At 36.2% G+C, this 16,902-nt stretch overlaps 1 protein-coding gene across 2 annotated transcripts in view; it reads right to left on the minus strand.

The window, feature by feature from the left end:
* Window positions 1-2,277: 2,277 nt before the first annotated feature.
* Window positions 2,278-16,902, minus strand: part of sertad2b (SERTA domain containing 2b) — a 51,874-nt gene continuing 37,249 nt past the window's right edge. For both annotated transcript variants that reach the window (XM_015008782.2, XM_088013144.1), the window contains exon 2: window positions 2,278-8,140. In XM_015008782.2, the coding sequence (XP_014864268.2) occupies window positions 6,976-8,136 (1,161 nt within the window). In that variant the 5' untranslated portion in view covers window positions 8,137-8,140 and the 3' untranslated portion in view covers window positions 2,278-6,975. The remainder of the gene's footprint in view (window positions 8,141-16,902) is intronic.

Raw genomic sequence — 16,902 nt, forward strand, 5'->3', positions numbered from 1 at the left:
GGACCGATTACTGCCTGACTGGTATAAAGTAGAAATCCCTTAAACAGAACCTGTTTGACGACAATATGAGGCCAGCGCATCATGCCATGTTTCGAAGGAAATTAAGAAACAGTGACGTATCAGTCTGGAAAGAGTTAAAGCCATTTGTTGTACACAAACAAGTAAATAATTCCTTAATATTGATTAAAAGGTTCAGGTTAAACTGGCAGATTATTTCACTTATAACATGGGAAAATGTCTTTATAATTGAAATAATGTCTGTGAAACTAGTACTTTGTTCATCGATATGAAGCAGTTATTTACTTAAAATAAGCTCCACTTGCTGAAAAGTTACTTGTAAGTTAGTTTTGTCTAAATTAGTTCAGTATTTGCACTAAATATACCATTATTTAGTGCAAATACTGAGATATTTGCACTAAAAACTACAAAAATACTTGGTAATATTTTGTTTTTTGTGTGTGTTTTCAGGAAATGTTAAGTAAAACTACTTCAAATTTTCCCATGTGGAGATGATTTGCGTTTTCTTTTTTAGTTTCAGCTTTTAATGTTTTATTGGAAACTAGTAGAATTTTAATTTCTTCTCCAGCTTAATTTGGTGCTCAAATGCTGTTTAAGTTTTATATTTTTCTGTCATTCTTTTGTTGACTTGGATTTTTTCAGCAGCATCAGATGGTCTGTAAGTTTAAAACTAGTAAATGTAAACTACAGCAGGCCACCAAAGTCATTAATTAAAAATGCAAAAATAAGTTTGAGGTTTTTGAAATGTTTTTAGCTTTGCTTACTTGCTAAACTAATGTTTTTGTTGTGGGGGAGGGGGGTTAAGTGCATACTACACCACATAGACACAAAATATTACCAAGTATTTTTGTAGTTTCTAGTACAAATATTATGCTACATTTGAAATAAGACTAAACTAATGCTCAAGTAAATTTTTCATTAAAATAAAGCTTTTATCTCAATACTTTAACATTGACAAAAAAGTACTACATTATTTCATTCATAACAGGAAAAAATGTTATGCCTTATTTCAAGTGTACTAAAATGTACAAATACCTGGTAAAACTTTGTTTTTACTGTCATTAAAAATCATATATATATATATATATATATATATATATTAAAGACATTCTTCAAGTGTTCCGTTTTTTAATTCAAATTTGGCTAAAACCTTATTGGCAAAATTTTTACCAGTGTGGCCAACAAATTTTTAACATTTCTGACTTGTCAGGGACCGAACAAAACCATTTCAAGGGACACAAATGGCCCACAGGCCACATTTTGGACACCTTTTTCTAATATCTCACTGAAAAGTTACTTTTAAGTTAGTTTTGTCTTATTTCAAGTGTATAAACTTATTTGCAAAAGAAACTAAACCAAAAATAGATATTTTGGACATTTGTCTAAATGTGTTAACCTGAATTTAATATATATATATATATATATATATATATATATATATATATATATATATATATATATATATATATAATGAATGTAAACAGCAACAAATAATATGAAATCTACGTTTGATTTTGATTTATCGCACGAGTGTGCAGGTTTTCTCCCACACAAAGAGCTGCAGTATCGTGAACGGAGCAGCAGAGAGAAGCAGCCTCCTGCCTCCATTACTGACTGTTGTCTGCGTTGTCCTCGCTGACCTCAGCTGTGCCGTTGCTAAGTTGAGTTAAACTTTGCCTCCCTCCACACACAGAGACAGCCTGTCCCCTTCCCCTCACAGCTGTGTGGCCTGAATGCTGGAAATAGCTGCCGGAGCCACGGATGTTTAACAGTGGCTAACGTTGGCATTGTGAAGCGGGCGGCTGGGATTAATTAAGGAGAAACAATCGTTATCCTCTGTAACGATAAACGATGCTACACGCAGACTCAAAGCTGAAAATCAGTTTAGACGTCTTCCTGCTCTATTTTTTTCTCTCGTTTACTTTGATTCCCTTTGGTAGAATTTCTACCGGTCCAATCAGCGAACAGAAGTTGTGAACGATGACGTAACTTAAGAATTGTAGTCTGTTGCTTTAGCAACGGCGTTGGAGGAAGTTAACGAGGCCGTTAAGTTGCTGTTGTCCACTTAACGCTAACGCCATCTTGTTTGGATCGGAACTTCTCTCTTTGCAGTGAAAGAAGCTTTGTAACATCGAACTGGCGCGTTAGACGTTACGGCCAAAAATTAGCGATTGGGTTGAAGCAAACTTTTCAATAATATCAAATATAGAAAAAAATGTGTAGTGTGTGGCATGCAAACAGAGCAAAACCAGGAGACGATACTTTTTACACTTTATTGTATATTTATATATATATATACTTATATATATAAAACTACAAAAGTAAGACCGTTTTCAGTTCATAAACAGCTGTGAAGCTGAGCATTTTATTTTCTACAGACCCACCGATACAGTGATCAGCTGATAATTTCTCTCTGTGTGTTTGTTTTGTTGCATAGAAAAAGGCACAGCGCTGAGGTCTGTAAGTTACAGCCCGTGTTGAGGGAATCCGCCGCACGCTTGGACGCAATGAAACCGATTTGGTGACAAACACTGATTGAAAAGTCTTAGGAGCTTGAATGTTGGTCATACTATGTACATTACTTTTGGCATGAAAGCATCCATGACAGGCTTTGGAGTCTTGACATCTGTAGGTTTGAGACCGTTTTCTTTAAATATTGCTGCATGAATGTGAACTGTTTGCCTTTAACCGGAAAATGATAAAAAGTACAAAAGATATAAAAAGTTGTGGCCACCCCACCAGGAGAAAAAAAAATAAAATCCAGAACGCAACAAACCAACAGAAGATAATATAACAACCTATGTATATAAAAAATGGCTTCCACCCAATTTTTCACACTCTGATACATTCCTATCTAAAAGTACATTCCTAACACACATTCTGTACACACATTTACAATCCATGTGTCCACTTCACATCAAAAATAAATATATTTACACAGAAAAGACAAAAACCCCAAGATGAATAAATAATTTCAATGGAAATTAAACAAAAGCACTCCAAAAAAAATTAAAAACACACAGAGAAACAAGACAGTCGTCTGCAAACAGCATAATGTGGCGCTCGACTCACATCTGAGCAAATACTCTGCCAGGGAACCCAAACTTTACACCACCCTCCATTTCTCTGAAACACCACTGGATACAAGGGCTTCTCCAGATGTCTGATAATTATTTTAAGATAAAATAAATGTCTTTTGAACCCTCCCTTTGGAACGTAGCTCTGATTGGCACAGTTTCCTCATATGGTACAGCTCAAATTGACGAGGTTTTCAACTTCAGGTAGCTTCACATTGTTGTTTTTATTCACTGCTTTGCTAGCTTTGTACTTCCCAAACAGCATTAGCATCTACTGACAAAGCTACAAAAATTGACTTTTACAATGTTTTCTTCTCACTTTAATTCACTATTTAATAATCATTTCACTCATTCAGAGTTTAATTTTAGTTTGAGTTCTCAAGGTTTTGCAGTTTGCTAGCTTGATAAATTTGTAATTGCAATAAATTATTTTAACCCGTTTTATAATGAATGAAACATTTTAAAAGTAATTTGTGATGAAAAAAATGTATTTTTTTAAAGCTATCATTAGCACAAAAGGTGGTGGAACAGTCTGTTATTTAAAGTTATTATTGTCTTCATTCTGAAAATTTGCAGTTTGAAGGGCTTAAATATTCTCTGAAACTGCAAAAATTTGCTCCACATCTACTGGCACCGCTGTGTAATTAATTAAGTGAGATTCAGATACAAGTGGACAGTTTTGAAAGGCATCATTCAGAACCAGTCTGGTGTTTCTGCAAAATGCCCGTTTTCTAAGCTGCCTCTGGCACCAACAGCGCCCTTCATGCCCTGCAATGATTTAAGCTCTCAGCTAAAACAGAGAAAATGCCCAGGATGGATTGCTTTGTTGTTTTTTGTTGCCTTCAGATGCATTGTCATAGTTCACAGGTCAGTAAAAAAAGGTGGCGCTACTTGGAGTGAAAACCAAAAATGCCAAACTTTTTGGGCTGTTCCACGTAAAGGAAAAGTGCCAAAAGTGTTCAGAAATGCTGCTTCTGACTTTCTGAATTTTAAACAAATGCAAAAAAGATTTAATGTAATAGATTATAGTTAGATTTATAAGGCTTTGTGACGAACATAGTTTTAATGCACCACAGTCTGCTGAATGGCTGCAGTATCAGGTTAGCACTGTGGTTTTGGTTTTCCACTTCAGTGGAAATCTCAATTCAAATTTCTTCCGTGATAGTTTTAGCTCTCCCGCTAATACTGAGTTGAGAAAATAGTGTAAAGTAGCAGGACTGCTAATCTACAAAGAGCCATCTAGCATTTAAGGCTACCTGTTACTAACACATATAACAAACCCCGTAGAAACAGGGAGTGTGAGTAATACTGTAAGCCCTGCTGTTACCAAATCATTATAATCTGTTTTCTGCCAAAAAATAAATAAATAAATGCATCAACTTTGGAGCTTTTCCAAATCATCTACGTGCAATTGGGACTGGGGAGAGGGCTGCTTATTTCTTCGAGTGTAAACCAGTGTTACCAGTGGGTGCAGCTCATTTGAATATCTCTGCAATTGGTTTGTGATAACTGGCTCATATAACCGAGCTCATGTAAAACAACAATCAGCAGTTGTATTATGACTGTGAATAAGGTGGGGAGACAAGCAGAGTACGGAGAGATGGAAGGGCCAAAAAAGTAACATTAAAAACAAAACAAACAAAAAAAACAGGAATTCTAGCATTGAATTCGTAGACATCATGTGTACACAAACAGACGCTCCCTTCTAGTAAAAAGTTTAAACAACAACCTGGTGATGTGGTTTAGAGCTACTCCTAAAGCATTATTGCAGAGCCAGGCTAATGTGGAAATCTATGGGGGTCCAAAAGTGCCAAAATGTGATAAAAAAATAAACATGTTACACAGCATGTTTTGGTCTACATTGGAGTAAACTACACTGACATAATTACATATTATTGCAACCTTTTGTATTTTATGTATTTAATAAAATCAACCAATTTCAATAATTATAGTTACATTTATTTATGTCAGGGCTGCAAAATTGATCGAAGAAAAGAAGTTGGTACATTCTGCAGATTTTTCATTTAACTACTTAAGCTTTTTTATATATTAGGAATATATTAGAAGATCCAAATAAGCAAACTTTTCTGTTAAATCAATATTTTATTGCCTAAAATGCAATAAAATACATGGATCATTTGTAGAAAATGACAAATCTGCAGCTCAACATATGAAAATCTCAGCCTTTTCTGCTCGATATAACATCTATACAATACAGGGCTTATCTGTTTATTTTTGGATTAACCATTTAATAATTGAAGAGAAAAAGGTGCTTTTTTTGTTTTTTACTGAACTTGAACCAGGTGAAAACTACTTGAGTTCTAGGTAGAACATATTTACAGAAAAATAGTTTTTTTTAACATCTTAAATAGAAAAAGGGTGTGTTTTTTGTACATTTTTGGCTTATTTACTCATCTGAGAATGTTTTTTTCAGCAATTTGCCTCTTTTGAGTTTGTATTTATCGTGATTAATCCAATTAATCATTTAAGCCCTACTGAATATAAAATAATTTACCAGATTATTTATTTACTACATCTCGTCACTTTTGGCACCCCACAGTCACCAATAAAACAATGTATTCCTCCTTAAATGCTTGCTTTACAATTAAAACATTGTATCTGTAATAAGATAAAGATTAAATAATCATAATTTGATCATGTAAAATTACCTCAACAAAATTTAATACAATAGAATAAATTAAAAACGTCGTGTGACCCTCAGTGGGCTGTTAAAGTGAGAAGAGCGGATAAAAAATACTGTAAAAACCAGGAACTGAATAAGTGGTCATTTGAAAGGCACTCAGCTGCTAAAAGCCATAATTACAGTGTGTGTATGTATATGTTTGTTTTGTATTTCTGTACCTGTGAGGAGTGCATGTCCCCACGAGGATTAAAAATAGAAATATTTACAGTTACTCTTAAGGGTTAAGGCTTAGCTTCAGGTAAAGGACTAGAAAGGAAATTCATAAAGTTCCTCACAAGTATAGATATACAAAATTCTGTGCACTGCAAAAACACAAAACCTTACCATTATTAGTGTAGTTCATAGTGCAAATATCTTGGTACACATGAAATAAAATTATAACGTGACTATTCATCAAGATATAGGAGCTTGATTTAAGTAAATAATTTCCTAAAAGAGCCTATTATGCTTCGTTGAATGGTTAGGATAGATCTATGGAATTATCAAAACATATTCATTACATTTTTACACAAAATCATTCTTAGATCTGGTTAGTTCTGCTTATTTTAGCTCCTTTCAGAATTAGTTATTTTAGGGCTCTGTCACTTTAAATCCAAACAAGCTGCTGCTGGTCACGCCCTCAGCTGGGTACTGGGCTGGGCTCAGCTGGGGTTGCTAGGTAACTGCTCAGTAGTGGCCAGGTTTTTGAAAAAGAAAAAGTTCCACTGGCAGGTTATACTACTTCCAACCTGGGAAAATGTCTTTCTATAATAACCTGCCAATAATCTACTTTATTCCTTAATAAATATTAAGGAATTATTTACTTAAAACAAACTCATATCTTGGTGAAAAGTTACTTGTGAGTTAGTTTTGTCTCATTTCAAGTATACCAAGACATTTGCACGAGAAACTAGACCAAAAATGCTTCTATGTTTTTGCGGTGTGTATGCTTTGCTTCCTCGTTACTTCACTTCCACACCTAGAAAGGCGAGCACAGTGCATGAACAGTGTTGTGTAGAAGTAGTAGTTGTCATAGTAGTACTAGTTGACATCACCTTTGATGTTTACAATTACCGACCTTAGAAGAAAAAGTCTTTTAAAGAGATAAAAATAAAAGCGATCCCAAATTTTTCCCATCCAGTCTGTTTCTCCAGGTTAATAAAAAGTTTCGCAGGTGGAGGTCAGGGTGTCGCTGAATCATGACCCCACCAGCACCTCCATGATGTGGTCCAGTTCTGTCAGATCAATTTTAAAAGGCTGATTGGCTGAAACCTGGGGGGCGGAGCCACTGTACGGCGACGTCAGAGTTTTGAGGAGGTCGTCGGCGTTCACCACTGGCGAAAGCTTGGCGAGACCGCCACCACCAGCTGTGGCGCCTACGGCCCCTGCTGTGGTGCAAGGGTCAAAGTCGTACATGGACGTGTCAATATCGGCGAACAGGACATCGTCCAGCGCCAAGTCTGAGAGGAAACCCGAAGAAGAAGGGGACGAAGGCGAGGGGGAAATGTCTTCCAGGCTAGCAGGGGAATGTGCGGGCAGGAAAACAGCAGCTGCCTCTGGCTTAGCACCCATTGTCCTGCAGTCTCTGGTGGAGCCTGTGGGTGATGAGAAAGGGGATGGAGTGGGGGAGGTAGTTATGGTCATAGTATTAGCGGCTGCCGTCCGTGTAATGGCGGTGGGAGGAGCCAACTCCATGTCACTCGGAGGGGATGAGAAACTGTCGTTTGATAGGACAGTCACACTAGAGGACACCTTGCTCATTAGCGCTGATGATGGAGCCAGTGGGGGCGGAGACAGAGGAGGAGTGGGTGGGGACGGCGCGCAGAACGCCGAATCCCCACCGTCCTCTTCCAGTAGTGAGGCCGGAGTGAGGCAGGCGTCCAGGGGCGTGGCGCAGCCTTCCAAGCGCTGGGGCGCCGGGCAGCTGGGAGGCACCATTGGGTGGGGCGAAGGTGGCGGAGGAATCGCCGGCATCAACAGTGCAGATGGTTGGGACAGGATGCCGAAAGATGGCGGCGCCTCGCGGAACCCCTCGTCCATGGGGTCATCAGGCGGCGGCGAGGGCGGCAGAAACAGTGGCCGCAGGGAGCCCTCCTGCTTGAGCTCATCCTGGATGCGGCGGAGCATGTTGTTGATGAGGACGCGGCGCTCCAGGCTGGGCTCGCCAAGCGGCCGCTGGCTGTAGAGCTTCATCAGGGAGATGTTGAAGATGGTCTGTCTCTGAAGGGTGTAGGACACCTTGGAAAGACCCTCCGAGGCAACGCCTACCCCCGCTCCCGCCACCGACGCCTCCAGCGCTTTGCCTTCCAGGCCCTCTTCATCCTCTTCCAACTTCCGCTTTGCACCTTTACAGAACATATATCTAGACAACACAAAACAAAAGGAGAGGAAACAAGTTAATCAAGTGCTCAGATAAGAAATCATTAAGACACAAATCAAGTCTGAAGTCTAGTGTTGCTCCTTCACATTCAGTGACTTATAGCTCAGAACTTAAAGTCACTCCAGACTTTATGGAAATCTGTTAGACCTAAAGGTGGATGATTTACAGTGTGTCCATTTATCTTTTTGGACAAAATCATTCTTGGATAATAAGATTTTAGTCTCATCAGTTCTGTCTAAAAGCTGTTTAAGGACTACTTATCACTTATCACAATTGGATCCACAATTACTTGATCAGTACATCTGAATGGTGCCATTGTATCCCCTCCTTTAGTGCCGCCCTGGGCAACTGCCCACATCGAAAAACTGCCTCTTTTGAGGTTTGACGTTAAATCGCATCAGGATACCAAAATCACTTCATTCATACAGGAACCAAAGTCTTCTTTGGGACAGTAAGAAGCTGCAAACAGAAAATGAGCATATTGCATTTGGAGATAAATAAATAAATAAATAAAAATACAGAAAGAGAGCAGCTGCAGAGGAAACCTTCACACACCAAGTTACGTAATAGCAGTGCTCCCTGCTCAGCACAGGATCATAGGCCAGATTTAAAGCCCAACCTTTGGCCACTCCTCTTTTTATGATATTAGAGGAAGAACTTGCTGGTTGTGGCGGTGAGCAGGGTACTAAAGGAGCAATAATTTGGGTGATTTTTATAAAACTATTCAGAAAACAAAGAAGAAGAAAATGGGAAAGAAAGAAAGGAGCTACTGCAGTGTGTTTGACTTTAATCCAGGCCGACATGCAGCCAGTCGCCGCGTGAATAAAGGCGCATGCGTCTTCTCTCAAACACACATACTCACACACACACACAGGAAGTGTAAGCTGCAGGCCCAGTCACCATGACCTGTTGGTTGCCATGACAAACCGAGTCAGCTGGGAATTCACCCAAAGAAACGACAATGAATGGGACACGGTGGAGGGAGGAAGAAGAGTACAGGAGGAAGATGAGGAAGACAAGCGAGAAGCGGAAGCAGAGGAGTAGGAAAGGTAATGAGGAATCCATCCAGAGATGCAGATAAACCCACAATCGCATCTACGACTAGGCCATGGGTGTTCAAAGTGGAGTTCGGGGGCCATTTGCAGAACCTGTCCTGATTTCTTGCGGACCCCAACCACAATTCAAGAATAATTTTCTACAAAACTACGACTATTGAATCAAAATCTACTTACAAAAATGTTAGATACAGCAAAAAGTGATAATCTTTTCCAAACTTTCTAGTTTCCATCTAAATTAGACCACATTTACTCACAACTTATACTCTAAAGTACACCTTTGTGCACCCAAATATGCTTTTAATTGCTGTATTAAAACTAGGCTAAATACATTGACCAAGATCCTGTTTTTATTGCTGAGAACAGACAAAATAGTTTTTCAGCTGTCTTACTTTATTGCCTAAAATGCAATAACATAACATTCCTTTGGCCTAAGCTTGATCATTTGTAGCAAAGGATGCATCTGTAGGTAAATAAATACGTCTAAAAACATGTGGAAAGTTCAGTCCTTCCTGTAAGACTCAACATTAATACAGTATAGTGCTGATCCGGTGTCTATTTTTTGGTTAATTGATTAATAATTGGATAAAAAAAAGAATATTTTTGTGTTTGTTTTACAAAATTTTAACCAGATGAAATTAAAACAATGACAATTGAGGAGTTCTAGGTAGAACATATCTACAGACAAAAGTTTTTTAACGATGCAAAATGCTGATATTTTTGTACAGATTTGACTTAATTAGTCCTCAGTGTGGTGTTCTTTCAGCAAATGGCCTTTTGAAGAGTGTGTATATAGCTTAATTGATTGCTTATTATATTACAGTTGACCATTATTTCAGTTATCGATTAATATGGTATATAATATAACTGCAAATGACGGGTTCTAACCGGTTTTCTGTTGAAAACTGTAGCGGAACAGCCTGGAATCACCATAGCAACCAGTGACTCAGCAATATTTCAGCCTCTGCTTCTTGCATTACTCGGCAGATTTTTATTTTGTAAATAAATAATCCAGTATCTAAAAAACTGGGAATTATTCACAGACTCAAACATGTAGTTTGAAGAAAGTATTCACACCTGCATCACACCAAGCGGTATCAGGTTGCTACGGTTACCGAGTAAGACCTCCAACTTCTCCACATCTTCCCAATAATTTACATGGTGAATAAAGATGCATTAGAGGAAATGAAAGAGTTTCTGGCAGCTGGATAACTTCTGGCATTAACGCTTTCTCACGTCGGCACTCCTTCATTGCAGCAGTGACTGCTGCTGCTGCTGCTTCAGGAAAATGGAGATTCAGAGGCGCGAGGAATCAAAAAAACAGCATTTCAAAGCAGAACGCTGCTGCTGTGTGACTGAGAGGCGAAGCAGCTGCGCATGTGTGACTCACCGAGCCGCGGCAGGCTGTTTGGGCTCTCTCACACACAAGACGCACACATACCAGAGGTGCCCCACCCGTCACATTCCTCTTCATTATCCTCCTCTCGCCTCCGACTATCCGCTCCTTCCACACTATTCCACCCGTCTTTAACATCCTGCAGCTTTAATTCCTCCAATTTCTCTACAGTAACTTCGTTTAAAAAAACGAAAAACGGATCGTAAAAGAGTCAAAGTGATAAAGCACAGCAGCGTAGCGGGGTCACTGACTGAAAATCCTATCGAGTCACAGTTAAACTATGGTGCCAAAACTTTCTGAAAGAGTTTCCTTTAGAGAAATTCAGTGAAATAAAAAGTACTGATGCTACGTTTGTTTTCAAACTTGTTGGCAGAAGCTTATATTACAATTAGAGACGCACCAATCTAGCTTTAACCGGCTCATACCGATTTCTGGCATGATTAAGAGCAACTGCTTGAAACCTGAAAGGTGCCGATGATAAAATAATTTCCCGTTTTTTTGTTTTCCAGCAGATGTTTAGTTAAAAATATGCTAATTTAAAATATATACATTAAAATGCCATTTTTGAGCATTTATTTTACATTTATTAACTATGATTAAGCCTGTAGCATAAAGCAATTATGCAGTTAATCACAACATCAATTAAAATGAGCTTGATTTCCATTTGGATGGTTAATATTTTTTGCAAATCAATTTTGTTTGTAGAAATATAATCCATTTTATTTATTGTCTTGGTTGTACGTGGGGCTCTTTCTACTTGTTTTTGTTGTTTTATTTTGGATATTAAAATGTCTTCCATTGATCTTTGAGAGCACAAACTTGCTTTATTATATCAATATATTATTTGAAAATGGTCTAAAAACCACAACATTGTCATTTATCATAATATTATTTACCCTCCAGCAAAATTTGTTATGACAGGGCTAAATATGCTATTTTTTTTACTACTTTTGTAAAGCTAATATCTTTGTAAACCCATTTAAAAATAATTAAACTAAATGAGTAAAGATCTTATAAAATATTTGCATAACTGTGGTTCAAATTTATTTTGATCTGAATGGTCTATACGCATTGGTAATATGATAAATATAAAAAAGGCAAGTGAATGAGAACTGTGAGAATAATTACACAAAATCAGAATTTGTTTCTTCAATGCTACGTAAAAATTAGCTTCTAAAACAAGAGGAAACTGATGCGTCTGTATGTACAGAAATCATCCTTTAATCTGTTTTTTTTAATCAGACAACCCTTATCAAACCAAAATTACCTTCCTCTCGTAGATATGGTTTATTGGAATCAGAATATCACATTTCCTTACAGTGGACTATCACAGAAAATGACTTTACATGAGTACAAAACAGAAAAGTCCAAAATAGTTTGAGAAAGCCAAATAATTAAAAGGTACAAAATGACAAAATTATCTGAAATTAAATAAAGCATCACTTGTAAAGCAATGTCTATTATTTTAGCAGCTATAATAATAATTGTTACATGTTGTGTTTGTACAACATGCATACATATATTCTTTATATGCTTTTTGGCATTTTGCAAATACAAATAATTTTGATAATTTTAGCTGACCTAAATCTTTAAACGTTTAGTTTCATTTAACTTAAGACGGCAAGAAAAAAAAAAAGTGTGTTTTTATTGGAAAATATCTGGATTCAACTGTAAATAACGTCTTCCAATATTTGTTTTGTTTACATCAGTAAATAAAAGCAGATGTTTTGCTTTAAATGTGAGCTTTGTTTTACCTAAAAGGTTATGATATCAAAATCTCAACCTTGTCCAGAAAAAACAAAAAAATTAAAGTCTTGGCCGTCTCCGTTTTCTCTTCCTTTAGCTGAACAAGGGTTAACTCTAGTTAACAACAAATCCATGTAACTATCCAAGGATCGCTCCAAAGAGGAGGTAAAGTCAGGTGTGTGCATGCATGGTGGGTGCTGGATGCCAAACATTAAACATGCGGTCTGATGATATTATTCCTGGAGCAGGCTGCGTGTGCGTAGTGCAGTAGTGGAACAGTAGTGGACGGCCTCTGCAGTGATATTATGATCCTGTAACCGGATATGCTGGTTTCCATGCCTGAGCTGCACATCCACCCCTCCCCCCCACCTCCCTCCACGTTGGGCTATTTCAGGTTCTGTGGATGCACAAAGTACTAACACACACACACACACACACACACACACACACACACACACACACACACACACACACACACACACACACACACACACCGCTACACTGCTGCAGGTAGATGAAAGTGGCTTTCTCCTGAGTGCATCTATCTCTGCATTTGCACATGCATCCCAGACAAACGGCCGCAGTCATGACTGCATTTTCGCTGCGATGCGCCCGACTCTGCATGAGGACGAAACTCTCTAGCTCACCTCTGTGAGAATTCACCTACCGCCAAGGTTATTACAGCTAACGAAATAACGAAAACTGAAACTGAGAAAACATTTCCATCAACTGAAATACATAAAGAAAACTAATTATAGCATGCGTTATAAAACTAACTGAAACATACTGAAATTAAACATAATATCCTTTGTTTTCATGTTCATGAATTTATTTATTAGCCTTTCAAACTGATGTGAAATTGATTTCTTTTTCGCCCCACACACAAGCAGTTTACGGACTTCCAGTGCTGGACAATAAATCAATAATAGACACTGTGATAAACATGTCATTAATAGAATATTCAATATATAAAATATTCAATAAACTCCAGCCAGCTAAGCTAGGTTGGTGGAATCTACCATCTCACTCACTCTATGGTTACCTAGCAACTCACTCACTCACTCTTTGGTTACCTAGCAACGGCCTGCTGAGTAACTTCCGCAGTAGCAGTTTTAATGTCTCTCCACTTTGTCTCAAAACTGCTTCAAAATAAACAACAATGTGGAGAGAAAACTGTGGATAAAAAAAGGAAAGGTAACACCACCAGTTAGGCAGTATTTCAAATATTTAAAGTGGAAAATGTTTTGATTAGCACAAACCTTTGTAAGCTGTCAAAATGCTCATGTTTTTACAGTAACAACATGTAAGTATAATCAAATTTATTTGTTAAAACTACAAAATGGTGGTAGAAACAGAAAAATATTCCAATAGTCATAAAACAATTCTGTTCATATAATAAAATACTTGAAAAAATAAAGTTGTTTTCACTTTTTTTAGAAATACAAAATATATACAAGATACTTTACCACTTTATGCAAAATTAACATTTAATTTTTGCACAATTAATTCATTATTAATGTAATTTAGCTGTGATTTCAATCACTTTAAATTCATTTACATATATTTTTAGTGGAGTTTTACGTCTGTCATTTTTGCAGGAAAACTTTGGTAGACACAGCTACCAAAGTTTTCTTTTAAAAACAAAACTTTCTTTTGAAAGTGTAATATAAACTAGCACACAAATTGAATTAGACAAAAAATCACAACAAAATAAAACTAAACCATAAAGGAAAATGCAAAACTATTATAACCATGTGTGTTTCACTCTCTCTCTCATGCACACACACACAATGTCATCCTAGTAAACACATTCCAGACCAAACCCAGAGGAAGAGATAGCGTATTGTGACCAGACCCCACTACGCTCACTCACAGAAATTAAGATACCATTATCCCAAGACGAGAGCCGAATCATTAAAACTGGTTCTGTGACATTCCTAAAATCCACATTCAAGATTCATTCATCCCGGTATCAGACATGATCATCGACTTCTTGTTGGTAACCAGGAAAACGCACAATGAGAGTCACTTCCTAGCAGCTGTAGCAGCTGCATAATCAGAAATTGCACAAATGAAAGTGACAATGTGACACAGTTCGACACGCACCACTCAGCAAATCAAGGTTCTGATACTTCTGATTAAAGAAGAGCGGAGGAGATAGACTATTACGCACCAAAAAATGTTTTGTCTTTTTGATCTGAATAGTCAAGGACAACGAAGAATCCAGAGTTCAATATAATACCAAGGAAGAAAGCAATGCCAATGAGTCAGTTGGCAAACTTTAGAATAATAATCAATAAGCCTGTCACGATAAATTTTCTGGGTGACAAATTGTCTCAGAAGTTATTGCGATAAACGATAACGTTGTTGTTTTAAGACCAATTTCAAGTAATATAATGGTAATGGCATAATAATGCAAGAACACACACTCAAAGATTAATTAACATTTAACACAGATATTTTAAATATCCACAACAAATAAAAATAATCATGAAGTCTCTAAACAAAATTGTCTTTCAAAACAAAGAGCTAGTTGAGACCAAAAAAACAGACTGGAAACATTTTATCACCCAGTTTTTGGTAGAAAGAGAGAAAAACAATAAGTCATCCAAATGGTAATTAATAAACTCGCTTTAATTTATCATGTGATTAACTGATTTATTGCTTATTGCGACAGGCCTATGCACCGATGTCAAAATTTTAGACAACTTTGTATACATATTAAATTAAACTTGAAACAAATAAACTGATTAATCGTAATTAATCGATTATTCAAATAATCACCAACTAATTTTGTAACTGATTAATCATTAACTGGAGCACACAGACTCAAAAAGGCAATTTTCTGAAAAAGCATTACACTCAAAGCAGTAATTTACCCAAAACTGTGCAAAAAAATATACATTTTCCATTTAAGATGTAAGAGACCCTCTAAAACTCTTCCAGTGAAATCGTTTTAGCTTGATTCAGTTCAAATTCTGTCACAAAAATTTCTTAAGCATCTTGATTGATTTGTTAAATGAAAAAAATAAACATTTTTGCGCTACACTGTATTGATATTAAGTCAAGCAGAAAGAACTGAGCTTCTCACATGTCGTTCACTAAAGGAATGCTTTCTTTTTACACTTTAGCCAATAAAATGTGTATTATATCCTAAAAAGGGAGATGAATTACTTATTTGCATCTTTTATTGTCTAAATGTCTCAAATTCTGCAAAATGTACCAAGTTTTTTTTTATCCGATTAATCGTCAGAGATAATTCATAACTAAAATCAAAGTTATTAGGAACCTCTTGAATAACTTCAGTTTTAACTTATTTTATTTTAGAGCTGCACTCTTTAGAAACTCTGAGGTATTTTAAAATGTTTATAAAACCTGTTGGAAATGTTTTCCCAACTCCTGTTTGGTTTACAAACTCCGACCCTCGTTTATGAAACTTACGTTTGATAACGTAAAATTTGTGGAGTGAAGTTGGACGTCTAAGCTTCACTGAACTTAGAAACTAAACTTCAGAAACTCAGAGTGCGACCAAAGGAGGTCTAATAAAGGAATAATGTAGCATTAAAATGCTTCTCCGGCTGCAGAAAGCCAAGCTGGGTATTTTAGTAAAGCAATTAAAAACTGGATTGAGCAGTGGAACCAGCTCACACGGTTCAAAAGTGCACTGCAAAAAGCAACGTACCAAAAAAATAAAACATAAAAACACAAAATCCTGCCACATTTATTTTTTGGTCTAGAGTAGATATCTTAGTAAAAATTGTCGTAATTCAAATATGTTGAGATATTTGCACTAGAAACTAGACCAGAAATACTTAAGATTTTGTGTCTGCAGTGTGAAGGAGCGAAAAAGTGCAAACGTTCAAAGAGAAAGTGATTTCATGACTAGCAAAGAAACAAAAACCAGGAACAAACCATTTGTTGAAATCAGATAGTTTCTGTGAAAACAAAAAGATCTCTGGGGCTCCTAAATGTTGATAAGAAAGAAAATGTCTCTTCTCAAAATGACACAGAATTCTTTCTCAATAAAAAATGTGTTGAGAGTAATTTACAATGTGCAATCCATTTTTAATGTACATTTTGCTACTTTTTCAAGTTATTTTCTCAGATTTAATTTTTTTAAGATTCTTTTTTTTTTTTCAAAAACAAATCAGATATTTTTTCTAATTATTTTTAGATTTATTTTATTTTTTATTTCATTTTTTCTACTTATTTTCAATTAGTTTTTCAGGATTTTTTTTACAGATTTAATTTTTAAAAATCTGATTTTATTTGTTCCAATTGTATTTTTCAAATAATTTTTTAAAACTTTTTTTTAAATCAGATTTTTTTCTTATGCTATTTTTTTTCAAAATATTTTTTAGTTTTTTGATTCAGACTTTTTTCATTCTTTCGATTTATTTTTTATTCAGATTTTATTTGTTCTAATTTTGATTTTTCAACTTATTTTTTCAAATTTAATTCTTTTAATCGATTTTTTTTTTTCAAATTTCATTAAAAAAAATCTGATTTTATTTTAACAATTTTTATTTGAGACCAAGTTTTATGAA

The sequence above is a fragment of the Poecilia mexicana genome, unplaced genomic scaffold (assembly GCF_051168715.1).
Source record: "Poecilia mexicana isolate PSO_F unplaced genomic scaffold, ASM5116871v1 scaffold_15, whole genome shotgun sequence".
NCBI lineage: Eukaryota > Metazoa > Chordata > Actinopteri > Cyprinodontiformes > Poeciliidae > Poecilia > Poecilia mexicana.